General features: G+C 53.2%; 9 protein-coding genes across 9 annotated transcripts; 4 read left to right on the plus strand and 5 right to left on the minus strand.

Annotated features, from left to right (window-relative positions):
• Positions 1–82: 82 nt before the first annotated feature.
• PV07_08206 (uncharacterized protein) lies at positions 83–2787 on the minus strand. Its single transcript, XM_016395349.1, has one exon. The coding sequence runs from the start codon at positions 2012–2014 to the stop codon at positions 416–418; it is 1599 nt and encodes a 532-aa protein (XP_016248768.1). The 5' UTR covers positions 2015–2787; the 3' UTR covers positions 83–415.
• Positions 2788–5838: 3051 nt separating this feature from the next.
• PV07_08207 (uncharacterized protein) lies at positions 5839–7500 on the minus strand. Its single transcript, XM_016395350.1, has one exon. The coding sequence runs from the start codon at positions 7359–7361 to the stop codon at positions 5973–5975; it is 1389 nt and encodes a 462-aa protein (XP_016248769.1). The 5' UTR covers positions 7362–7500; the 3' UTR covers positions 5839–5972.
• A 164-nt stretch (positions 7501–7664) lies between these two features.
• On the plus strand, positions 7665–11711 carry PV07_08208 (uncharacterized protein). Its single transcript, XM_016395351.1, has one exon. The coding sequence runs from the start codon at positions 7801–7803 to the stop codon at positions 9433–9435; it is 1635 nt and encodes a 544-aa protein (XP_016248770.1). The 5' UTR covers positions 7665–7800; the 3' UTR covers positions 9436–11711.
• Positions 11712–12928: 1217 nt separating this feature from the next.
• Positions 12929–13963, plus strand: PV07_08209 (uncharacterized protein; the record flags this gene model as incomplete). Its single annotated transcript, XM_016395352.1, has 1 exon — positions 12929–13963. The coding sequence occupies one exon, from the start codon at positions 12929–12931 to the stop codon at positions 13961–13963; it is 1035 nt and encodes a 344-aa protein (XP_016248771.1).
• A 594-nt stretch (positions 13964–14557) lies between these two features.
• Positions 14558–15252, minus strand: PV07_08210 (uncharacterized protein; the record flags this gene model as incomplete). The annotated part of the gene is made up of 2 exons (XM_016395353.1): positions 14558–14936; positions 15002–15252. 2 exons carry the CDS (start codon positions 15250–15252, stop codon positions 14558–14560), a joined length of 630 nt encoding a protein of 209 aa, XP_016248772.1.
• Positions 15253–15511: 259 nt separating this feature from the next.
• PV07_08211 (uncharacterized protein) lies at positions 15512–16499 on the plus strand. Its single transcript, XM_016395354.1, has 2 exons — positions 15512–15950; positions 16053–16499. The coding sequence occupies exons 1-2, from the start codon at positions 15681–15683 to the stop codon at positions 16182–16184; spliced, it is 402 nt and encodes a 133-aa protein (XP_016248773.1). The 5' UTR covers positions 15512–15680; the 3' UTR covers positions 16185–16499.
• On the minus strand, positions 16432–18346 carry PV07_08212 (uncharacterized protein). Its single transcript, XM_016395355.1, has one exon. The coding sequence runs from the start codon at positions 18033–18035 to the stop codon at positions 16545–16547; it is 1491 nt and encodes a 496-aa protein (XP_016248774.1). The 5' UTR covers positions 18036–18346; the 3' UTR covers positions 16432–16544.
• Positions 18347–18890: 544 nt separating this feature from the next.
• On the plus strand, positions 18891–22930 carry PV07_08213 (calcium-translocating P-type ATPase, PMCA-type). The gene is made up of 2 exons (XM_016395356.1): positions 18891–20076; positions 20129–22930. Exons 1-2 carry the CDS (start codon positions 19131–19133, stop codon positions 22693–22695), a joined length of 3513 nt encoding a protein of 1170 aa, XP_016248775.1. The 5' UTR covers positions 18891–19130; the 3' UTR covers positions 22696–22930.
• Positions 22931–23006: 76 nt separating this feature from the next.
• On the minus strand, positions 23007–24108 carry PV07_08214 (uncharacterized protein). Its single transcript, XM_016395357.1, has one exon. The coding sequence runs from the start codon at positions 23437–23439 to the stop codon at positions 23137–23139; it is 303 nt and encodes a 100-aa protein (XP_016248776.1). The 5' UTR covers positions 23440–24108; the 3' UTR covers positions 23007–23136.
• Between the last annotated feature and the right edge of the window lie 323 nt (positions 24109–24431).

Consider the following 24431-nt stretch of genomic DNA (forward strand, 5'->3'; position numbering starts at 1 on the left):
AGGGGTAAAGTGCGTGCCTGTCAACTGTAATTCCTAGACTTACGTTTTCACTCGAATACTTGGCTAGGAACCAGGCAGCACATCTTTTTTCAATCGGGTTCATTGGTCAAAGCACAAGCTATGGGTATCGCCTCTATGAGGACCATACTTTTTGTCCACGCCCCTTTCCGCAAATCATCCATTTTGCTCGTGAGAGCCTCATATCTCTGGTCCCAGTTGGTCTTCACAAGGCCCTAAATTTTCCAAGCCAATAATCACTTGCTTTCTCTCGTAATTCTTCATGGTGTATCGTTACACATTTGCCGAGACCTCTCTTGCTAAGACTCGGTGCGGTGGCAGTAGCCGCAGTCCATTATCCCTTTCAAATTCCAAAACCGTGTCGTAAAAAAAACATTGTCTGGTACAACGTTGTACATTATGTCTTCAGTCCATCATCAGCGCCCCTCGCTTTCATCTTTTGCTGAGACTCCCATCTTTGTCGGCTCCTGTTCATCTCGTCTGCGTCAAACGCCGGCATCTCCTGGATTGTGGGTTCTCCGTGGCGAGTGGGAGAACGAATGCCAGTAATTTCCGAGAGAGCAGTGTTCGATCGCATTCTCCGTATGCTAAGCTTGTTCTTCAAGCTGCGGTCTTTGGCAGGTGTTGGTGGTGGTCGGTCATGGTTGTCGGTTCCCATCATATCCGCAGAATATGACGGAGTGCGCGGACGTACGTCGTCTTTGATGTTGGTCCGACTCTTGATCTTCCGCAGTTCACGAGCGATCCGCTCCAGTGTTGACCCTGACGACTTCTGTGTTATAGTAATTTCGTCATCCTTGGGTGGCGGCAATGGCTTTTCAGGAAGTTGTTTGTCATGAGAGGCATGACGACTATGGCTATGACTGCCATTACTGAGGCTGCTGCTTGTGCTAGGTCTGGTCGTATGGCTCTTTTGGCTATGTGCAGACTTGTTGCTTTGGGCGGAGTTGCGATTTGATGAACTTCCGGAGCCAAAAGAAATAGCAGAATCAACCTTCCGGCGCCCCTCCTCCTCATGCTCGAAAGACTTGAAAGAGGTAGTGGTTGGGGACGGGCTCTGACCGGTGATGTCGTAGCATTCTTCGATGATGCTGTTTGCCATGCGAACATACTTGTCAAGAGTATCTCGGAGACTGACCCAGCCGTTAGGATCTTCGGCTTTCTTAGCCTGGTTCATCAAGTTGGACAAGACCGCAGGCCCGTTCTTTTCCACTGCAGTGATATATTTGAAGAAGCCGTTGCGTTGCTGGGTCAGAATATGAGGCGTCAGTTGTGCGGTGGGCTGCACGAAATGCCCGGCATTCATGTTGATGGGAGGATACAGTGTGTTGAGCATGGCCAGGCAATTGCCCTTGTCGAAAGGGGTCAAGGTGAGCTCGTTGATCAGGGTCCATCTCCTCAGCCCGATATAGACCTGAGTGTAGAGCGCTTCAACCTTGCGCTCCCTCTCTTCAATGTCGGAAACCCAGCGCAGGACGCCGGGGTATTTCCGTGCCAGTTTATCTCGGTGGCTAAGGTCTTCTTGGTCGATACCCAGCTTATCCAAAGCCGCCACTACCTCCCGCCGGCGTCTAACTTCCAGATCTTTTAGGTAGTCCATAGCAGTTAAAGCCTGGGGGAAATCGACCTGATCCAGTTCGCGGGGGAAACATTTTCGAACAAAGCTTGTGATGAAGCTTGGAGGTAAAGATGTCGGCTGGGAGGGCAGCTGCGATATGTGTTGTATGAGATTGGCACGCAATTGAGCGGCAGCCGTCATTGTGGTCATGTTTTGCTGGTCCTCAGCGGTGACGGACAATTTGCGAGGGAAAGCATTGCCAGGAACCGTGTTCGGGGACGGTGTTGGCGGACACTGCTGCTGATGTTGGGTTGTAGCATTGAGAGTGTACATGGTTCGCAGGGGGATCTCGTAGGTCGCAGGATAGGTTATCAAATGCTCCAGAACCCATGGGTAAGCCGCACCCCTCGAGTTGTCGTCTCCTTCGGGAGAAGACATGGTGACTGCCTCTCAGCTCAACGTCGATATATAAACAGAGTTCCAGTGCTAGAGCACGAGAGACAAAGGAAGCGAGCCAAGATATGGGCTTGAGATCAAGATCTCGCTTTGGAGATGAAGGGTAGCGAAACTCTTTCCACGTCCTTGCAGCCACAGCGTGAGTGCAGCAACGAGTCGGAAACAAGATTAAGTGTCCCAGTTCCTCGAGGTCCAAACTCTTGTGGTCCAACGTCGTGTGTTTGTGATACCTGATCGTCGGTCCGTTGTTTACAGCATTGGAATTTGTCAACAAAAGCGAGATTGTGAAACCTTTCAGGATCGTAGGTCAATGCAGCGAGATGACGGTAGAGTTTGTGAACCGTGCGGCAACCAGAGACAAGGCGTGCGAGTTCGAGGTAGGACTACCGCAGAAATTGGGTACAGAATCTTTGGAGGTGTTTAGTTGAACCGAAGGGAGAAGATGTCAGTTGATGGATGTTAGAAAGTCCAGGCAGGCTCAACTTCAAAGGAGATCTCTGTGACAGGGTGAACGAGAGGCACAGTCCGAGAAAGCGAAGGTCAATGAGGGACAAGACGTGCAAGGTGCTGTGTGGTATGTGCACTGGCACTGAAAGCAAACTTGAAGGAGTGTAGGTCTGGTGCGGCAGAGAAACGGCCAACTGCGATGTTGGTGGACTGTATGTCGATGTCTCGGAGCCTGAGGTCGAGTGTTTGTAGACGAGTGAGTCCAGAGGCTCGAGTTCTTGAGGACGTTGTAAGGACTGGACACTAGGAGAGCGACAGGCACTAGAGAACGGGAGCAAGTCGAAAATGCAAGATTTTAGTCGTGTGGAGCAGTTCGAGGTGGAGTAATTGACGATGGAGGCCGGACAGCGGAAGGGCGACAGGGGAACGGATTCGATATTCGGAGGCAGGGGGGTTGAGTTCTGGGCGTCGCGCTATGATTTTCTAGGCATAGCTTCTAGGCATGGGTATACCTAGAGTAGCGAGGGCTCCCCCAAGGCTAACTATGCCGTAATGCGTAACGGCAGATTTCGGCAGCCCTTGACGCTTTGGTCCCCCCCAGGGACTTTCTGTCGGCACTTCGGGGATCCCACCAGGAATAACACAATAACACCCAGTGTATTGGGCTCCTCCAGAGATACGGCTACGAGTACGAGTCACCCACATCCTCTATCTTTGTCTTGGGCAGCGTAGGGCACTCGTACGCAGGGCAGATGGCCAGTGTAGCTGCGGTAACAACGGCAACTCGAGTTTTCCACTCCCTTTCCCTCCCTCCCTCCCTTCCGTGCCTCGCACTTGGCTGCCGTCTTCCTGCTCCTCATCTGTCTCCTCCTGTACGTTATCTACCAGTAGTGACCGGGGGATGCCGCTCTTAGAGGGGTCGAAGGGTCTGTCACTGTCAAACTTTCATTGCTTGCAGATTTCTGTCTGGCCCTGTTTGGTGTGCGGTCAGTCACCCTGGTCAAGTCTCATTTGAGTTCTACCCTGACACACCTCGCTTTGGCTTATCCTCTGGTTCTTCTGTATCTTCAAAGTCTTACCTCCTGCCTGCAGGGCTCTCTTGCTAAGGATCAATTCATCGTCAATAATACTAGCGGTTTTCGACAGAGCAGCCCAGCTTTGGAATCACCCGACCTGAACCAGGGAATGCCGGAGGCCCACCAAGCAGCCCGCAGTATTGGTTCGCTAACATGCAGCCTCAAGCCCTAAAGCCTCTTCCTTCTGTGCCCATCCAGTCGGCTTTGACGCAGAATTTTCGACTTTAGCTTCACCTAACTGACCCAGCATGCAGGCTTAGGGCTGGCGAGTCGACGAGAGCTCATCACGGCCCTTCTCCTGTGCAGAACCGCATGTGAAAGCTGCCGGAAACGACTCCCCATCACTATCATCCTCCTTCCATTGCCATGCCTAATGCTACCTAGCCATACCAGATTCAGTCTTCACCAGCTTGTGGAGTCCAGTCTCCAATGCGTGGGTGCACCTATACTGATGACGTTCATCACAAGGAACATATTGAGGCTTGTTGCAGCTACTTCTGGCCGATCAGTAATATCAGACATGTCTTCGCCCCTCGTGGCTGTGAGGTCTTGTCCCCTGGCAAACACGGGGTATAGGGTAGGCAACTATTTCAAGACACGACCGGGATCACAAACTCTGGCAGACGCGTCAAACAGAGTTGGGCCATGGGCTGACTCCAGCAGATTTCAATCCCCTAAGTCACGTTTGACTTCCTTGTCAAGATCCTTGGCCGATCACACACCAAACAACTGGTTGAGGAGCATCATCAGGCTTGAAATCCTACCTCTGCTTTCACGGCGAGAGTGGTGCGGCGGCGGCCATCTCCCACCCTGGGCAGGTCAATGCACCAGTCGTCACGCCAAAGTGCCTGGGATGGAATGCCGCCGGAGAAAATTCTGTGCAAGCTTGCAGGGATGCTTTAGGCTTTTGTGCGCCAAACTTGGCTACACGATACCCGACATGGTTTCGCGCCTCCGCTATTACCCTGGTCCCGGGTGCCTAAAGGCTGCATTCGGTAGAGCATGGGGATTATGCAGGGGAACGGACAAATCGCGACTTTGCGCGTAACAGTTTGGCCGCTAGACCGACTACCGCGGATGCAGACTTCGAGTCTGGTGCCTTTCGCCTTTTGGGAATCTGGAAGTTCGGCTCTCGACGCTCCTCACGAGTCACGCACGACCTGACAGACTCGGACCCCAGGCTACTCCTCGAGGCGAGCCCCTCAGAAATCGCAAGCTTGAGCTAATCAAACAAACAACCCGAACCATCGATCCTATCCCCCCTCCTTCAAAAGTCACCCTCGGTAAACTGTCATCCGGGCAAAAGATGTGTGAGTGGGATTTCTGGTGTCTCGAGTGTGTATCAGAATCCATGACGTCTTCGAAAGTTATGTGGAGAATGCCTCTGTCGAAATTTTCGATTGAGATCCATCACTACTGTGGGCAGTCGAACCTGTGGTAATGAGATGATTGCAGCCTGTGCGATCCCTGGAAGGCCGTTGATTGCTCGGGGGATGTGCGAAAGGGTCCAACCCAAAAACTTACCAGAAATGAAGGGTCCAAAACGTGAGGAAAGGGCAAGATTCCAAGCCGTTTGGCTTGTGACTGCGCCCTGGTGATATACACTGTCGTGTAACCCATTCAGGTCACTGGCACAAAGACTCGCTGTTTGCATCTTGCATCGGGTTCGCTTTGCTCGCACCCCTCACTCTCTCCTATCCTCGAGGATCATGCACAATCTTGAGCTGATCATCGCAAAGGTCATTCCACCTCACTGCGAAGTCCGACGTTGGAAGAAACCCTCCACAAACTTACGGAGCCCTTGCGGGTGATCATCGTCATCCACTGTAAGGGCACTATGTTCCAGAGGCACAACTGACTACCCAAACCCTAGCAGGGTTCGCAGGATACAGGGAACCGGCCCGGATCAGTGCCAACCTCGTCACACTAGTCTGTGAACAGGTAGCAAATGTTGATCGCCTACCCAAAGGAAAATAAACACTGCCGATCACAGCACAATTCAGGAATGGAGCACAGCTGCGCCATGAATCCCGCTCACGACTACGACGTATACTGAAGGGCCCCTGGTGGCCCCGTCCCAGCTTATTCACCCCTCGTCCGGCTGCTCTCTACAGGCAGTGGCGCCCTATTTGGATCGACAATGCGTTTGGAAACAAGAACCGGGCAGCTATATCGGGCTGGTGCCGAACGGGGTACGAGCACCCGGTACGCACATCCGGCACGCAGCTCTCCATCTCCCTGCACTACTGGTGCTTAATATCATACTATATTACTGGCCACTCTCGACGATACTGGCCAACAGGAGACAGCACTATTGTGGTTTGAAACCGCAATCGGACACTTCAGCAAGCTGGGGCTTCTGTACACTGGGAGACTCCTTCTCCGAGGACATCCTCCTGCATGAATAGGCACATTCATTAAGCTTCGCTATCTTCCTCGCCAGAGGCATTCCGACTGTTGTTGTCGGATTCAGCATGATCACTCAGTGCCCACTCGCCCAGGAATCCTTCTTCCTTAACGGGACTTCTCAGGTCAACGCCGTTCTTCTCCGCCCACTCCACAATTTTCGAGCGATGGATGACCACTGTTGCCAGTTCCTCAGGGTCAATTTCCGCCGCATGAGCGAGACTTGCGGATGCGATCCCGTTCGCCTCAGGCGTGGAAGACTTTGCCTTCTTCCTTTTGGGCACCATCACTTTGCACAGACCCATCTCCGTCAGCGCAGCGACTACATCCTCTCCCAGCATTCCGGTTCTGTCCCCAATTTCCTTGATCGTCATCTCCTCCTTTCTCGGCTGAACTGTCTTTCTATTCCTGCCATTGGCCTTGGCTTGGTCGAAAACTCTTTGTGCATCAGCATCTGCGGTCTGGCCCATCAGAAACCGCGCAATGCGTTCGGACCAAAACCTTAGGTATGACTTCCGGCCCATTGCACTCAAGGGCTTCTCAGGACCGCCAATTACCCCGCCTTCCCATTCCCATCCGCTAAGCTTGTACGATACTGCCATCAACAGTTGACCTAGTTGCCGATGTTGAAAAGGAGGGAAGATCAATATGCACGCGAGATTGTTTGCGTCCCACGAGAGATTCTCCTTGGAGAAGAATCCCAAAACACGTGTACTGTAGAGCGCGTCGTCTTCCTCTAGCGCATTCGCCGACGTGCTTCGTTGTTTCTGTCCTCGGGTCTTGGTCGCCGCAGACACTGGCGATGGGGGATTTTCAGGCTTCGTGTATGTCAAAGCATAGTACTTGAATCCCGCAGTATCAAAGAAGACACTTTTTTGTTCCAGGAACAACTTCCCGAACAGACTCAAGTTCTGACAATAGAGTTTCTCCCTCTCACCGTCTATTTCCCAGACCGCATACCCTTCCCATTCGTAGACTTTGAATGCGGATTGCGGGACAGGTTGGTCTGGTTCAAGGTTTTGAGAGCGGAGATGGCGGTGATGATCAAGGTGTTGGATGAATTGTTCTTTCAGGGGCGTGTAGCGAAAACAGCACGGGCAAACATGGAGGAGGCGACAGATTGGCTCCTGTCCCCTTATCGAACTGTGATATGCTCCCAGATGGCTGTGAGAGTGGCCATTTCTCACGTCTGCTGTTGCTGAGCCGCCACCTGGTTGTGGGAGAATGATACTGTCAGGGTAGGGCGAATAATACCACGCATCGAACAGCAGATTTCCCAGGATAACCTGATGGATGTTTCGATTCAACACCTGCAATGAGGCACGACGGGAGCGGTGAGGGGAGCCTTCTTGGAGGACTGAGGTCGAGGTCTTATTTGTCTTTACTATCGCGGAAGGCATGATGACTGCATCATCTGTGCGTGTGCAAAGCTCATGACTCCGAAGAAGGGAGTGCGGGAGCAAGAATGAATGTCGATGCTATATTCGAATGATACGGTGAACAAAGCAGTGGGTTGCCTTTTGATGGGCTGGGTGCAAGTCATGTCCCAAGATGCAATTGTCAAGATCACATTGCAGCCTCCGCCACAAGGTGGTCAAAAAGCGGCGTCCGCCAACTCAGCCAATCACGGATGACCGTGGCTGATGGGAATGTGGCTGTGGATTCTTTGAGAATCTACGATCATTAAGAGGACAGATTGGTAGGAATCCGCAACGACCTCGACGGCGACACATTCACTCACTCATTTCACGTCTCTTTGTCTGTTTCCTTTGCTTTTGGCCCTAGACTTGTTCTCTTTCTTCCCTCTGTACAACAACCACCCTCACACACTATGCTACAATGATTCTTCCATTACAACGACTCGGCCTGCTCGCTGCCCTCCTCGGGCTGTACCTCACATCCCTCGGTGCGGTCGATGCCGTCGACATACCGTCGGACGCTTCCCTCTCTTCGTTGATCGCATCAGGTAAGGCTGCACGGGCTCGTGGAGCCAACAGTGAGGCCCTCGCATATTTCGATGCAGCAGTCTCCAAGGACTCCTCCGATTACCTTACGCTCTTCCAACGGGGAATCACCTATTTATCTCTCGGAAGGAATGCGCAGGCAAGCGCAGACTTCGATAATGTGTTAAAAATAAAACCTGGGTTCGAAGGGGCGTTATTGCAGAGGGCCAAGATCAAGGCGAAGAATGCAGATTGGGCTGCGGCGCGGCAGGATTATGTTGCGTTAGGCAATCGAGCAGCGGCAGACTTGGCCCAACTCGAAGAGGCAGAGGGCGCAGCCTATCTTGCAGTCGAAGCGGAAAAGAAGCAAGATTGGGAGGCATGTATCAACCAAGCAGGCATTGCCATCATGACCGCAGGAACGGCCTTGTCACTGCGACAGCTACGCGCTCGATGTCGATTTGAGCGTGGCGAGGTGCAAGAGGGTATCAGTGACCTCCAGCACGTCCTCCAAATCCATCCGGGCCTAGTGGAGCCACACTTACAAATTTCGGCCATGTTGTTCTACAGTCTGGGAGATACGAAACTGGGCATGGACCAAGTCAAGAAATGCTTGCACTCAGATCCGGACTCGAAACCCTGCAAATCTCTCTTCAGGGAAGAGAAGAGCATTTTGAAGCAAGTCGACCAGGTTCAGGCGCTTTTCGACAAACGGCAATTCAACTCCGGGAGCAAGGTGCTGGTGGGCAAGGGTACCGATGATGAGCCTGGGCTTCTCTCGGAACTCAAGTCCTATGTCGAGGCTCACCGTGCAAAGGGCGTTATACATGCAAAAGCGCCCTCGGATCTCTACGCGAACATGTTGGAGAAGACCTGTGAAGCGTTTATGTCGATGAACAACATGAACAAGGCCGGCAAGTTTTGTTCCGAAGTGCTCACCATGAGACCCAGCTCTCTTCATGGACTGTTGTACCAAGCGCAGAAACACATGGAGGCCGAAAACTTCGACGCTGCAATTTCGACGCTCAACACGGCTCGGGACAATCACCCTGACGCTCAGGGGACGATCAATTCCAAATTGCACGAAGCGCAAGTCGCCCTGAAGCGTAGTAAAACCAAGGACTATTACAAGGTCCTGGGCGTCTCTCGTGATGCTGACGAAGCCACCATCAAGAAGGCCTACCGCACTGCGACCAAGATGTTCCATCCGGACAAGGCCGCTGCGAGAGGGATATCCAAAGAGGAAGCGGAGACGAAGATGACATCGATCAATGAGGCGTATGAAGTCCTCAGCGACCCTGAATTGAAGGCCAAATTCGACAATGGCGAGGACCCCAACGATCCCATGGCCAACCAGGGTGGCAACCCCTTCCAAGGTAGCCCCTTTGGCGCAGGAGGCCAGCAGTTTTTCTTCCAACAGGGATTCCCTGGCGGTGGCGGCGGCGGCGGACAGAGGCAGTTCAAGTTCTCAACTGGTGGCGGAGGCTTCCCTGGGGGAAATCCCTTTGCAGGCTTTCCAGGTTTCGGATAGAGCGGGAGCTATCTGGTCCGGTTTCCTGGCCTTGCATATCTTGTTCCTTGTCACTTCACGAATTGATACCCCATGTTCTTCCACATGAACTGGTCCCCCTGTCTGCTCTTTCAGCTTTGACTTTACGCCAGAACTAGTGTGGCAGGATTTGCAAAAAGACAAAAGTCCAGGTCACTTTTCCTTCTCGGAACAAGCGAGGCTCGTCTAGACCTTTATCGAATGTGCTACGTTGCCGTTCACACCATCCGCACCTCTTTCGGATCGACCATTGATGTTCGAAACGCAACGGTCTCTCGCCCCCATGTCATTGACTATCTGATCCCGTCCACGTTGGCGAACTCTGAACAGGGAAGTCGAACGACGGCTTGTGCTATCCCTGGAGAACCCCCGGTTGTACATTTTACTGGGGGGGATTACATGGTCTGGTATTTTTGCATTGGCCATGGTTGCCCGAGCTCGACACCATCCTTGAAACAGCAGTGGGAGACACTCTGCCAGGCCAAGCGATCAAGCTAACCCAACGCCTTAGGCATGCATTGTCTATCACCCGAGGATGGATTTGCGCCTAGGTACTGCTCGAGGCCAATGCCGTTGTACTCCGCATTTGACTACAGCCGACTAGTGGTTTGTATACCCTTGTCGCGCCCAAACCCGTTGGCTCCCCGACCCGCCTCGCCTCGCCCACCAATGACTCCGCGGCGCATATGGTCTGAGACCACGGAGGGTGGTGAAACAGTTAAGGCAGTGTGTACAGGCAGCTATCCGCAAGCGAACATACCTTTGATGGCTGGCTCATAGCAACGCCCAGGACGCCCCTCGGTGCCGCAGACTCCCGCAACCACTTTCACATGCGACGCACAACAGCCGTTTCAATCTGGCCGGACGTCCGGTGGAGCAAGGCCCCCCAAACCCATCACATCGTTAAAGACTTAGTGCAGATACCTTGTGAGGGGAAAGAGCTTGGGGTTCGTTATCACATCAGTCGCGCCTGGAATACCTTTCGCACAAGCTCTGAACGTCCGGGGCTCGACGAAGTGGACATTTTGGGAAGCGGCCTGCTGGATGCCAGGGAGTTGGTGGCTTCTAGGCAGGAAACCAAGACTCTCTCCGGAAATGCGCCGTACAGTCCAGGCCAGTCTGGACGACAACGAAACCTGCGAGTCCAATGCCCGCACAATAACCATGTCTGTCCCGCAGCCTAACCGGATCATGGGACTTTGGTGCCCAATATGGACTCTCGACCGATACAGCTGCTGCTCCTCCTTCACAGGAATTCACCAGGTAGACGGGATGGGGTCGTTCCTTGCCGTTTCTTGCCGTTTCGACTGTGACGGGTTTCGCTCTGCACCGATAACAGAAGTCGAGAGTCCTTGCCGCCAGTCCCTGATTTGCCATTCCCTCCACTGCACGTGGCGGCACAACTGGATGAACGAGAATGTGCCGTGTGTCTGTAAGAGAAATTGCGTACATGGGGGTGACGAGACCGGCCCAGTACGAGGTACTCGAGGACAGAGACGTGTTCATCAATCAGAACAGGAGCTTGTGGCTGCCGTTGTGCTCCGTAGGGCACGTGAGCAGATTCTCACAGCTACGATATGTCCATGCGCCAATGAGTTGCAGCAGCATTCATCAGACAGACCTCCATAGTGCTATGCATTGTCTGCTTTGATCCTACTGGAGATACATCCCAGGAATCTATGGGTGATGGAAAACAGAAGAGCAAAAACTCAACCACGAAGCAGAGTTGAGACTCTGCTTCGCGTTAAGCGAAACTCGCCCTTTCGGGTTGGTTTTTCTGGAGCAGGTGACGGGGGAGAAGGGGGAGAATGGGCAGAAGGGGCAGAAATGGGCAGAGGGGAGGTCCTGCGCCTGCTAACCCGGTGTTAGTTCGACCTGACAGACCCTATTTATCCGTTCGGCGTGTTCGAAGTGTGGTTCAAATCCGAGGTCCTGCTGTCTCTCCTGGTTCGGGTGCCAGTTCGACCGGCACAGGACCTGGATAGGGTTCGCTCGAATTTCGAATTTTTCGCCCTCGTCGAGGTAAGGGGGTCTTTGTGTGGCAGATTTTGGAGAGAGAAACATGATAAAGGTGATTTTATTTGGGTGGGTACGTTTGGACCGCACCTTTGGTGGTGGGCGGACGCAATGCTGAGAATGTATATACAGTTACATACGTAGGTAAGAGCACGCCTTTCTCTATATTCGCTACAGCAAGAATCATTGTTCGCTGTACCTAGGTCCAATGCTTGCCATGTATGAAGACCCATGAATTGATTCATACCGCGCCCCATATCACCGAGCCATTCATTGGTGTCCTCTTTACAAGTCAATGCTGCTTGCGAAATGGCCATCGATGTTGGAAGCTTGTGAGGCGACTCCCACAGGTGAATCGGTGCCGTGCATTTGACACCTGGACGCCTTTTCAAAGGGGCTTGAAAACTTGATCCGGACTCCCTTGGTATTGTCTTGCATTGCCACTCACTCCCTTGCTGATCAGGACACTTGGATTCCTTCGCATGGGCGAGTCCAGATGTCGACGCTCGATCTTTCAATGCTGGTCCCTCTGTATTGCCTTCCTCGTCCTCGTCCTTCTCATCCTCATCCTCATCCTCATTCCAAACCAAAAGTCCTGTTTTCGACAGCTACCTAATCTGCCATGTGCTGGGGGTCCACGCAGTCAAAACAAAGGCCCGGAAATGAACTGTCCCATCTTTAATGACTTGCGCTCCAGAATACTCCCTGAGTATCCACCTCCTTCAACACACCGGCTGGATCACACCTTCGCATCTCTTAACCCTCGTCACAGCGAGCGATATTATCCCTTCCACATCGAGCCCTCCCCCTCACCTTGAATCATGACGACGGGAAATCGAGGACATGGAGCGGGAAAGTGCGTGAGAGAGACCGGTCAGGGATATACACAGGGCACAGCACCTGACATGCTTCTGGTACGGGGAGATTCTGGTGGAGGGGATGCCAAAGGCGCAGCGCTTCGACAGAGACCAGACGAGACGAGACGATATACATGAACAAGCCCTCGAGTCCGGCGAGTCGCTGCCGTGAGGTGAGCCGAGGCTGCCAAAAGCCTTGGTAAATCCCCCAAGGACTAACCAGCCGTCCTGGACGTCCGTCTCCTTTCTCGACAGCAACCTCCTCTTCCACGATTGATAGCAAGCCCCGTCCACGCATGCTCCAATTGATCAACCCCCTGGTTTCCGTGCCTTGCATTGCTCCAGCTCCAGCTCCGGGCCACGACGATCGGCTGAAGTCATTTCCAGCGCAGTTGACGTCATTGGGGAAAGGGGGTAAAAATAAAACGGGTGTATTGTGAAGCGATAGCGATGAATACAATGCAAAAGGAAGATTGAAAAATTAATTCTAGAATCGCTTTTGTATTGATTGACAACCCTTTCTCTTCCATTTATCTGATCTACCAAAGTAATAGCTCAGTCCTCGTTACCAAGGGCCTCTCAAATCCTTCGTCACAAACAGCATGTCGAATGGCAAAAATGTCCTCATCGTCGGCCCAGGCTTCATAGGCTGGAATGTCCTCGACCACCTGGTGCGAGAAGGTTACAATGTGACTGGCTTGGTCCGGCGCGCGTCCCACGGTCAACAGATCCAGTTCTCCGGAGCCAAGGCCGTGGTGGGAGACCTCAACGACACCACCTTCATCAAGACGCAGGCGCTCGAGAACGACATCATCTTCCACACCGCGACCGCGGACCACAAACCCAGCGCCGAGGCCGTCTGCGAGGGCGTGGCGGAGCGTGCCCGGCAGGGGAAGTCGACGATATACATCCACACGTCCGGCACCAGCGTCTTGGCCGACAATGCGCGCGGCGAGTTCAAGGGCGACAAGGTCTATCACGACAACAACCGCGCCGAGATAGATTCCGTGCCGGACGATGCGCCACATCGACAGATTGACCTGGCGATTCTGAAATACCAGAAGGAGATCGGCGACAAGGCCAAGATCGCCATCATGATCCCACCGTTGATTTACGGGTACAACCCTCAACACAGACGACTGACCATCCAGATCCCGACCCTCACCCGGTTCGCCATGAAGCACGGATTCGCGGGACATCTGGGGAAGGGATTAGCGGTCGAATCACAAATCCACGTGCTCGATCTCGCGCAGGCGTATGTGACTTTGCTGCATCACATGGAACAAGCCCCGGCCCAGGAGTTCATGGACAACCCATACTTTTTCTGCGAAAACGGGCGTGAGGCTTCGTGGCGCGAAGTCGCAGAGATGATTGGCGAGGGCCTCCACAAGGCGGGCAAAATCAAAGATCCCACGCCAAAGACCATTCCAGAGGACTTATGGGGTGACCTGTTTGGGGAATATTCCGCCGCCGTGGTAGGTTTGAACAGTCGGAGCAGGGCGGTGAGATTAAGGGAGCTCGGATGGCAACCCGGACAGAGAAGTATGGAGGAGAGCTTCCAGATGTTCGAATTGGCCGAGATCTTGAAAGAGGAAGGGGCCGATTTCCATGGATATACTGGGACGGCCGCCTCGTAGAGGGTGGAAACTCGCAGGAATGCTGGGGCTGGCAAGCTCCCAAAAGAAAGATGCTCGTTCGGCTCTATGTGGTCGGTGATGCTGATATCAGGAGGAATATGACCGCCGTGCTCCAAGACCTACTCGTAGTCCTTACTCCAAAGGTCGTGTTCTCCATCTTCCCATGCTCAACAAGCCATTAATCCAAAAGTTGAGCACCGTTGTTCCGAGCCCCTGAGACGGTGTTCCACTTGTCGCCTTTCAACTCATTGCCCATGGTCTCTCGGGATTCCGATGTAAAGCGGGGGACGTTCTGACTCTGGAGTCGGCCATCCAAGGAACCTCTCTCCAGTTCTGGACTTGGCCGCCAGCTTGCTCCAAGGTCTGTTCTGCCATATAGTGGATTCACCCGACATCCAAGCCACATGGAGCCAATACAGACAGAGGCTCCTCCGATCCGACCATTTCAGTGAACATGACTTCGTCGATTGCTCTCGATCAAAGCCCAGACAGACCAAGGGAACTTGTCTCTGCTTGCGGGCGAAGGCTTGAAGGGGCCCAATGGGTGGCAACACCGCTTGATCGAAAAGGCTTGTTTCATATGTCTTTGTTCAATTATACATTTTGGTCTCCTCTCACATTAACCATCTCATAGCTTGGACCAGCGTCATTCCTCATGCCCCTTCCCGGACTGCCTCGTACATGGTCATCAACGACGGTTACCTCTGCGGAGCCGTTGGCAGCATTTTGACCAGTCGCTTTCTTGGGCGCCGGAGTGCCGAAAGATATAGGCTGCATTTCCCGATACCGACAAGCCCAGACCCCCAAAGTAATCATCAATATCGCGCTGGAGGCCTCTAGACTCCACCATAATAAATTCGTGGGAACGCCGCCCGTGTAGAAGGAGGTTATGAGGAGGTGGATGAAGTGGATCGTCAGGGCGAAGTCGGGGACAAGTTTCGAGCGGGAAATCAGGAGAAGGATTGGTATTACTCTTCACAAATGTCAGCTCAATGTACCCGTTAGATATTCTAAAGGGCAGGGGGGGTTGCCACATACGTTATAAAGCCGTCAACAACCCATAAGAAGCCCACGGTCCAGCCGACGGTCGTGTCCCCGCGCACGCTATTCCAATCAAATATCAAGTTCAAAGAAAATCGCTGGCCCAGAACCAAAGTCGTGAACAGTATCAGCACAAATGCCGTCGCGTAGTATGAGAGTTGCAGGAGGAGGATGGAGCGGATGATCTTCAGCGGCGGCAGTTCGGTCAGGGCGCCTGCGCGGGGAGGTTTGCGCCGTCGAGGGGGCATGAGCAGTCACTCCTCGTCGTTTACAAGTAGAGAGACCGTAGTGTGTGAGTTGGGGCCGCAGAGGTTAGCATCGCCATGAAGATGGGGGTTGTCCTCGATCTAGACACATGGCGGTCGCGGATAGTTGAAAGGTGTTTGAATAATTGGAGTCGGACAGCGAACCAAAATGACGATGCAATAATAACTCCGAGCCTCGTCACGTGGAGGGCTGGGGGCTTCTAACCATCTCCAAAACGCTATTGAAGAATAAATCCGTCGGCGCCAGTGACATCTCATGAGGGACCTCTATACACGATCAGCGAGCACACAGCCTCTGGAAAGCAAATAAAAGCAGCCTCCCGCCTCTCCTACAACCTGAGCACTAGAACTGCCCTGTCGACTTCCCCAGCTCCTTCTCTTCCGTCTGCACGTTTCGATCTTCGCAGACCATGGCCTGGGGTCTTCCAACCTGGCTGGTGGGCTCTGCCTCCTCTAATCCCTCTCTACCACAATCATCGAACCTCCCCCCGCGATCGAAAGACGGCGGCTACGTGGCGCCCGACCGCACGTCTCGCGAACAATGCTACGAGTCCCGCGATATTTTCTTCCAGTGCCTAGATCGGCACGACATATTAGACGCCGTCAAGGAGGACGAGAAGGCACGGAAGGTCTGTCCGGCGGAGGTGGCCGCCTACGAGAAGGACTGTGCGAGAAGTTGGGTGAGTACAATCTGATTGAGCGTCTCTTCAGGGTTGCGAGTCCGCAAAGCTGCATCCGCCGGAACCATGAATACTAATGTTGGTTATGCTTTGTGGCTCCAGATCAAATACTTTAAGGAGAAGAGAGTCGTGGATTACAAACGAGATCGCACGTTAGAGCAGATTGCAAAAGAAGACGCCGCGGCTGCTGCAAAGGCAAAGTCCGAGAGAAAAGGCAAGTCATGGTTCGGGTGAAGGAACAGGTGGATGTGCTGGGTTTGCATACGGCTTGGACGAGGTTTGCCACGGGCTCGCGAGCATGTAAGAGTCACCTGCGTGTTTCGGCGATATGGTATGCCAAAGATGGGACCTCGGTAGCTCGAGAGAGTTGACCGTGCTGGTCCTAAGGAGAGGACCGCCCAACATTTCAGCCTATATTGATGAAGAGAAATGTACAGACAGGGCTGGGGATGTACAATAAGAAAGAATTGCATAGCGCGGACTCGGAAAATCACCTGCGTTTCGGTTTGACGGTGGGAAGGGCTTTCTGAATAAATATCTTCACTCGTGTTTAGGAGCACCACAGGCATCCGGTGTGACCAAGGTTTCAGTCCTTTACCGCCCCAGCAAACCCACAACACTCCCGACCATGACCGCCGCCTCCCGTTCCCAATTATCTGCTTCTTGCTCGCCCTTTGCAGTCGACGTTGCTTTCGAATCACCTACCAGCAGAGTCCTCGGCAGCTTCGAGCCGCGAAGGACACACTCGCGGATCTCCTGCCTGACAGTGTCCCGTTGACTTCGCAGCGTGCGTGCGGAAACGCCTCCTCTTGTCAGGATCTCTTGCACACGAATGGATAATGAGGACGCTAGTGAGCGCCAGAAATATGAGGGGAGAGAGGCTGTGTCGAGTGCGCTGAGGAGCAACGAGAGGAAGTTGTCAGGGGTATTTGTTTTCGAGGACTCCGGAATTTCCTCCTCTTCCTCATCCGAGTCCTCCTCATCGTCATTGTTGGTGGATTTCTTGTCTTCCAGAGCTTCAACTTGCAGTAATGGATGGTCGGGGGCAGATATGCCGCGCAGCATGGCTTGAAGGGCGACAATATTCTGACATCGTGCACTTGTTTCCAACAAAGCACGGTCTAGTGTCGGTAATTGCCCCAGAGCTCTTCCTATCGATGCAGAACTCGACGTGATGGCCGTCTGTAAATAGCCCTGCAATGCACGGAGCAGATATTCCGGCTCGAAGTCCTTCTTTCTCATCTTCTCTCCATCTATCCTCGGTGCCGGGGAGAGGAGATAAAGAATATGCACTGCGCTAGTGAACCGGGCACGGCTATCTTCTACTTCTCGATACGTGGGGCCAGAGGCTGTTGAAACTCCCCCGCCAGAACCCGAGGACAGTGTACTCATGGAGAACTCTCTGACAACGCGTCTTGCAAAGTCGAGGATCCGAGCCTCACCATCTTCGAAGACTCTCCCGCGCAAAGTTTTCACAAGGTTGATGCGTGCCAAGTCAGAGCCCTCCTTTCCCGTGATGACATCGCGAAACCCGAGAATTGAAAGCGTTGCGCGCACAAGCGCGCCGTGGTCCTCCTTACCGAATCTCGTAGTCCCTCCAAGACCAGACTCGGCAAGGATCACCTCGAATTGCCGTGCAAGATTGAGGATGCGCTGTACGCCCCGTCCTAAGCGGAGAACCTCCCAGCTCCGTTGGGCGGTGGTTTTGGCATCCCCTGCTTTCTGATGCCGGACCAGGACTTCCTTCTCCAACCGTTCGTAGCTGGCGTTGAGACGTGCTCGTTCCTCTTCTATCCTGGTGAGTATTCGTTGAGCAGCGGCATTCTGAGTCGCAGTATACGTTAGGATGTCGAGCGCGGAGCGGGAGGTAAGGGTATGGATATGCGAGTCGATTTCTTGCAGGTCGAAAAGGACGCGGGATAGTGGTGTGGTGAGGTCGATGGTTGGGTCGGACGGGTTGTTGGTAGCGAGAACAAGGGTGTTTGCATGTGTGTAAGGTGAGAAGTCGTCAGAGGTGAGAGCGTCAATGTCGATATAGGTCGACGTGGCGTTGCCTGAGTCGCCTCGGGTGGTCGTCGCAGCCATATCCACGTTAGACCCCCAAGTCACCACGACGGCGAAGGCAAAATCGAGGTTGGGAGTTTCCTCTCTAACGCATCACATCAAGGCTTGCCTCTCCGAGGATAAGTGGAGGTTTTTGCCTCACTTCGGCCAAATAATGTTCACGTACATCAAAGGGCTTCCAAAGCTTTGCCGTATTGCTGCGCCAAGATGTCAGGTCGTACCTCATACCCGATCGGGACGCAAGTGATGCCGCTCTGACATCTGCACGCAGGAGTACAATAGAACTTCACTAGCTATGACGGCAGTCATCCAGACGACAAGGAAGCAAGGACATTAGGAAAGGAGTGCGACGATGATGAATTACATCAGAAATACCTTGTCACCATGTCCGCCAAACAAGCAAAACATACAGGTTTGCCGAACGATGCACCGAGCCGCGCATGCTCCATGCATAGACATAACAAGGTAGAGCATACCAGATGGCATCTACTCCTCTTCTGCCAGTACTCAGTTGCCTCCCTGCGACCGTCATGCACACAGATATCGGCTCTTATGGGCCTCATGGATCACTAGGCTCAGCTGGTGACCCAATCACGCCTGCAGCCTCATCTCAAAACGGCATGCCTGCGGACTGTACATGTCCAACACTAACACATGGAGTGTACAACCATCGCCACGACCGACTTATGGTCGCCTTCCTCCAACCGAGTCACTGATCACAATGGAACCACGAGAGCCTTGGCTCCTTGACCACCAGTTCGAGTGGCTCGGCGTGGCAGTCCAAGTTTCACCATGTGGTCTGATTCTCCTTGGCGGCAGGAAATCGTGTACAAATCAGATGCTTCTGCGTTAATTCTCCCACTGCCTGTCAGACCTCATCGAACGACGGGCTCGATGCTGGGCATAACGGATAGTGAATAAGAGATGCCCAACATGACAAGATTCGAAAATGGATGACCTTGTGCCCTTACTCGATCGTGGTTCTCTTTTACCGACTCTAGTGTCTCATTACGAAGCCTTTACACAGCTTTATATTCACCACTGCCCTGGACCTGCGCTTGTTGAAATTACTGAACCATTTTTCTGGAGTCTGGCACCAATGCTCTCGGCCATCACATGGCACGCGCTACCGTCCCACAACCGAGGGATAGTGAAGAAAACGCAAAGAATGGCAACAACCTATTTGCCTTCTCGCCAGAGCAACTTTCGCAGCTTACGAACCCGAAAAATCATGCCGCTCTCCTTGCATTAGGCGGACTGATAGGTTTAGAGAAGGGTCTGAAAACAGACCTCCGGGCTGGATTGAGCGTTGACGAGGAACAGCCGACTGGGCGAGATGACAGAGATCGCTATGGATTCGCAAATCGCAAACGCGTCTTTGGCGAAAATGTGCTGCCCGAGAAAAAGCCAAAATCAATATGGAGACTCGCCTGGATCGCAATGCACGACAAAGTGCTGATCTTATTGAGTGTGGCTGCTGTTGTGTCGCTTGCACTCGGCCTGTACCAGACCTTCGGCCCCACGCAGGAAGAAGGCGCGAAGGTCGAATGGGTGGAGGGGGTCGCCATCATCGTCGCCATCCTGATTGTTGTGATTGTCGGTGCATTAAACGACTGGCAGAAGGAACGGCAGTTTGCAAAGCTCAATCGGAAAAGAGAAGACAGGCTCGTCAAGGTCGTCCGATCGGGCAGCACGATAGAAGTTTCAATCCATGCCATCTTGGTCGGAGATGTAATGGTGCTAGAACCAGGGGATGTTCTGCCCGTGGACGGTATCCTCATTGATGGACACAACGTCAGCTGTGACGAAGCATCCGCAACCGGGGAGTCAGACCTCATCAAGAAAACACCCGCGGATGATCATATCCTTGCGCTCCAGGCAGAGAAAGGAGATTTCAAGAAGTTTGATCCATTTATGATCTCTGGTACCAAAGTGTCGGAAGGTGTTGGTACCTTCCTCGTCACTGCAGTTGGCATACACTCTGGTTTTGGGCATACTATGGTGTCTCTGCGTGAGGAGACAGATCTGACCCCACTACAGTTCAAATTGAGTGCTCTCGCCGGTAGGCCTAACTTTCTACGAGACTTGGGGGACTCGTGCTGATGCTGCTGAAGGATACATTGCGAAGATTGGCAGTGGAGCTGGACTGCTTTTGTTCGCTGTTCTCTTCATCGAATTTCTAGCTAGAATCGGTTCAGACGATCGAAGTGCAGATGACAAGGCCCAACACTTTATGAACATTCTTGTTACGGCGATTACAATCATTGTGGTGGCCGTTCCCGAAGGCCTACCACTAGCGGTTACCCTCGCTCTAGCATTCGCGACAAAGAGGATGACGAAGGACAATAACCTCGTTCGACACCTTCAGTCCTGCGAGACCATGGGAAATGCAACGGTTATTTGCTCAGACAAAACGGGAACTTTAACCCAGAACATCATGACTGTGGTAGCAGGGACAATAGGGGCTGGGACTATATCTTTCGGCGATCGCAGCAATGCCGCAGAAGAACCGACCTCCGCCTCGCCTCCAGCGCCCTATACTAGACCTATGAAACGAACTCACCTATCCCATGGTGTCGCTGGGGCAGCAATGCTACCTGCGACTCGAGCTACAGGTCTACGGGATTCCGAGAAGAATGCTCTGTCAATTCTTCCTCCACGGTTACGGGAACTCCTAAAGCAGTCGGTCGCTGTCAACACTACCGCGTTCGAAGGGAATGAAAAGGGGACGCTGACCTACATAGGATCTAAAACCGAGACCGCCCTCCTCGACTGGGCCAAACGGAATTTTGGGTTGGGTCCACTCAGCGTTGAGAGGTCCAACTACCCTTTGATTGAGCTGTACCCATTCGACTCTCGCCGGAAATACATGGGGGCCGTGGTCAGGTCATCAAGTGACCAATATCGCCTCTTCGTCAAAGGAGCCCCGGAGATCATACTGGAACGGTGCACTTCTGTACTAATCGAGCCTCTGGACCAGCTGGGACATGGACCCCTAGAGCTCGCTCAAAGGAAGACACTGACGGAGGTTATATCCACATATGCGTCCCGCTCTTTGCGGACTCTGGCAATTGCATACCGCGATTTTGATCAGTGGCCGCCGACGACGAAAGCGAGCTCAAACCCAGACGTGACCGACCAGCCACAAGCATCAGATGTCTTTGAGCAGATGATTCTCGTATGCATCGTCGGGATCCAGGACCCAGTCCGCGATGGCGTACCCTCGGCAGTGAAAGATTGCCAACGTGCGTCGGTGGCCGTGAAAATGGTGACAGGCGATAACATCGAAACGGCCAGGGCCATTGCCAAGGAATGTGGCATTCTCGAGGATGATGGCTTGGTAATGGAAGGAGCCCAATTCCGCAACCTCGACAAGCGCGAGCTGCAATCAGCCGCTAAACGTCTTTGCGTCCTTGCGCGGTCCAGCCCGGACGATAAACGCATCCTGGTCAAAGTTCTGAAGGAGCAGGGGGAAGTGGTTGCGGTCACGGGAGATGGTACGAACGACGCAGCAGCACTGAGAGCCGCCGACGTGGGATTTTCAATGGGAATTACAGGAACTGAAGTCGCTAAGGAAGCCTCCGACATTATCCTCATGGACGACAACTTCTCATCCATCGTTAAGGCCTTGGCCTGGGGCCGCACGGTGAACGACTCTGTGAAAAAGTTCCTCCAGTTTCAAATTACTGTCAACATCACAGCCGTTATACTCACTTTTGTCTCGGCGGTTTCGAACGACGACGAAGCGTCCGTGCTCAATGCGGTTCAATTACTTTGGGTCAACTTAATCATGGACACGTTTGCGGCGTTGGCCCTTGCGACAGATCCCCCCAACTATAGCGTCCTAGAGAGGAAGCCTGAACCTCGCTCTACAGCGTTGATCAACGTCACAATGTGGAAGATGATCATGGGTCAGTCACTCTACCAACTCACGGTTACATTCATCCTCTACTTTGCTGGGCCTGACTTCCTGCACTATCCTACCGAGGAGCAGAAGACTTTAGTCTTCAACGTCTTCGTGTGGATGCAGATCTTCAAACTTGTCAACAGCAGGCGCATCGACAACAAACTCAATATCTTCCAAGGGCTGCACAAAAACTGGCTGTTCCAGCTGATGTTCACCATCATGGCGGTGGGCCAGGTGCTGATTGTGTTTGTGGGTGGAGATGCATTTGTGGTGACAAGGCTGAATGGCGTCCAGTGGGCCATTTCTTTGGTCTTGGGCTTCATGTCCATTCCGGTGGGCATCGTCATACGGCTTCTTCCCGATGCTGTGGCAGGCACGATTATCCGGTGGGTGGGTAAATTGTGGCGGTGGCTCGTGCCAGAAGTGATCAGGAAGAGGAAATCCAGATCAACAAACCTGCTGCCGGTCGACGAGGCTGACGAGGCTGACCAAGTGTTTCGCAGTGTTCGAGAAGGCCTAGCTTTCCTAAAACGAATCCGTGGTGGTCGAATTCGTCTCTTAGGGCAAGGTATCATGCACCCCATCGAGATGGTGCGGCGCTCCTCAGTAGCATCAGGGTCATCCATTCCACCGATGCACGCTGCGATTGCAATGCCAGGAATTTTGGCAGCCGGCCCTGGAGGATTGTCCCCGTGCCGGCCTCCCTCTCTTGTGTCGGAATATTCTGAGTCTCGGCCAGTGTCCGCCCACAGCCGATCCGGCGGAGGAGCGTAACCCTCTGGGGTATTGTCTAATTTGCTGCTGTAGATCCTATGGCATATACGGAGTACCTAGCTACTCTCTCTATTGTCAAGCATAGAAATACGGATGGGCCTCGCGCAAGGCTGAGGGTAACCATATTGGTGCTAGACTATTGGTTCTTTATCGTTATCGCCATTTCCCCGCGGTGTCGAGGCGTTTACGAGGCACCGAGTCCCAATCATCGAGTCAGTGCCTTGGGCCAAAAGTACCAAACTGGGCTGTCCGAGTTTATCCGTGCCAAAATGTACCTCATCTGGAGGGGAACCAGTCCGAATCACGGTACGCTAGGAATCATGCGGGGTCGAATGAACGGTCTCGAACGCACGCACGCACGCACCATAGGTTTTCTTATCACATGCTATTTCCTGCCAGCTTAGCTCATTCGCGTCATGGTTGTTGTTGGAGGCAATAAGTTCAGCCAGGTTGTCGGTGAAGATTGGCGATCAAGAAGTGTACTGGGTATGACTCGAGGATATCAGGAGAGCAGGGGAAAAGAGTCATCTGATACAGTACGTTAGGACGACATCCGGAGCAAAGAGGGCGGAAAAAAGGACTGGGCGGGGAGGACACGGATCCCTGGACTCGGGGTACCTGACGCTGTGTGCCTTGTTCCTGGACCGAGCGAGACAAGTTTGCTGCAAGTTTATCATAATGGCCTTTTTCTAGGGTCAGTTGTTCTCGGCGAGCAACGGCTACTCCACTCTCCCACGTATTCATTGTACCTGACAGATGGCAAAGGGTGAGAGAGCCTTTAGTCAAGGCCGAAGACCGTGAAAAAGTATTGGATCAACCATACAATCCGAAAGACCCGGGGCACATCCTGCGGCAGGTATGCGGTCAGCGAACGAAGGGGGAGGGACAAAAGCTGTCAGAAAAGCTGCCTGCGAGTTTACAACCTCAGGTGTTGGTCCAAGCAGGAGTGGCGGACATCGGATGGGCGGGGTATTCCGCGAGGAGGGGGAGGGGAGAGGGGGGGTGGTCGTTGTACGCGCAAACAAAAGGTGAGTCAGGCGAAGAAAAGATGAAGAACACGAAGTGGTAAGACCGGGATGACAGGCTCGGCTTGACGTCGACCAAGGTGATTCGACGAGCAGAAAAAGGCTGAGGCTGGGTGGGTGAGAGGGATTACAGGAGAGTCGCAGGGAAAGGTGGTAAGAAAATATAACTCAGGAACAAAAGAGCCTCGAGCAGGGCCGGTGTTTGCGAGGAGAGAACCTGACAGCGTCTGTCCCACGGGTTCATTGAGGTTTGACAGGCGAAAAAGCGCAGGACAAGATCAGGCCAGGCGAGGGGCAATTTGGCCATTTCAACAATCAAAGGACATGTGTGGGATAGTGTCAATGGCCTGGTCGGGTAAAGTGTGGCCTCGAAGGAGGGCAGCGAGAGAGCGAGAGAGCGAGAGACAGCGAAAAGAGATGTCCCAAGTCGTGGAGGATGAGGCCTTTTAAGATTTCGTTTGCGCCGCTCAGTGGCCACGATGCTGATCTTGCAGGGATGCTTGCAGTTTTCTGCGAGGGGCATCGACTGACTACTGGTAGGTCTGTACCTTAAGCATGCACATCAACGGTGAGATTCATGGTCAATAGGCACGAGGAGGGCCATGAGGAGCCTAGTGAGCCCAGTGAGCCTAGGGAGCCACGGCAGCCTAGGCCAAAATCGGGGGGCTGTGCCCTGAAAATATCCTCCCCCTAGTGCAAACTCTCTAGTGC

The sequence above is a fragment of the Cladophialophora immunda genome, assembly GCF_000835495.1.
Source record: "Cladophialophora immunda strain CBS 83496 unplaced genomic scaffold supercont1.4, whole genome shotgun sequence".
Classification (NCBI taxonomy): domain Eukaryota; kingdom Fungi; phylum Ascomycota; class Eurotiomycetes; order Chaetothyriales; family Herpotrichiellaceae; genus Cladophialophora; species Cladophialophora immunda.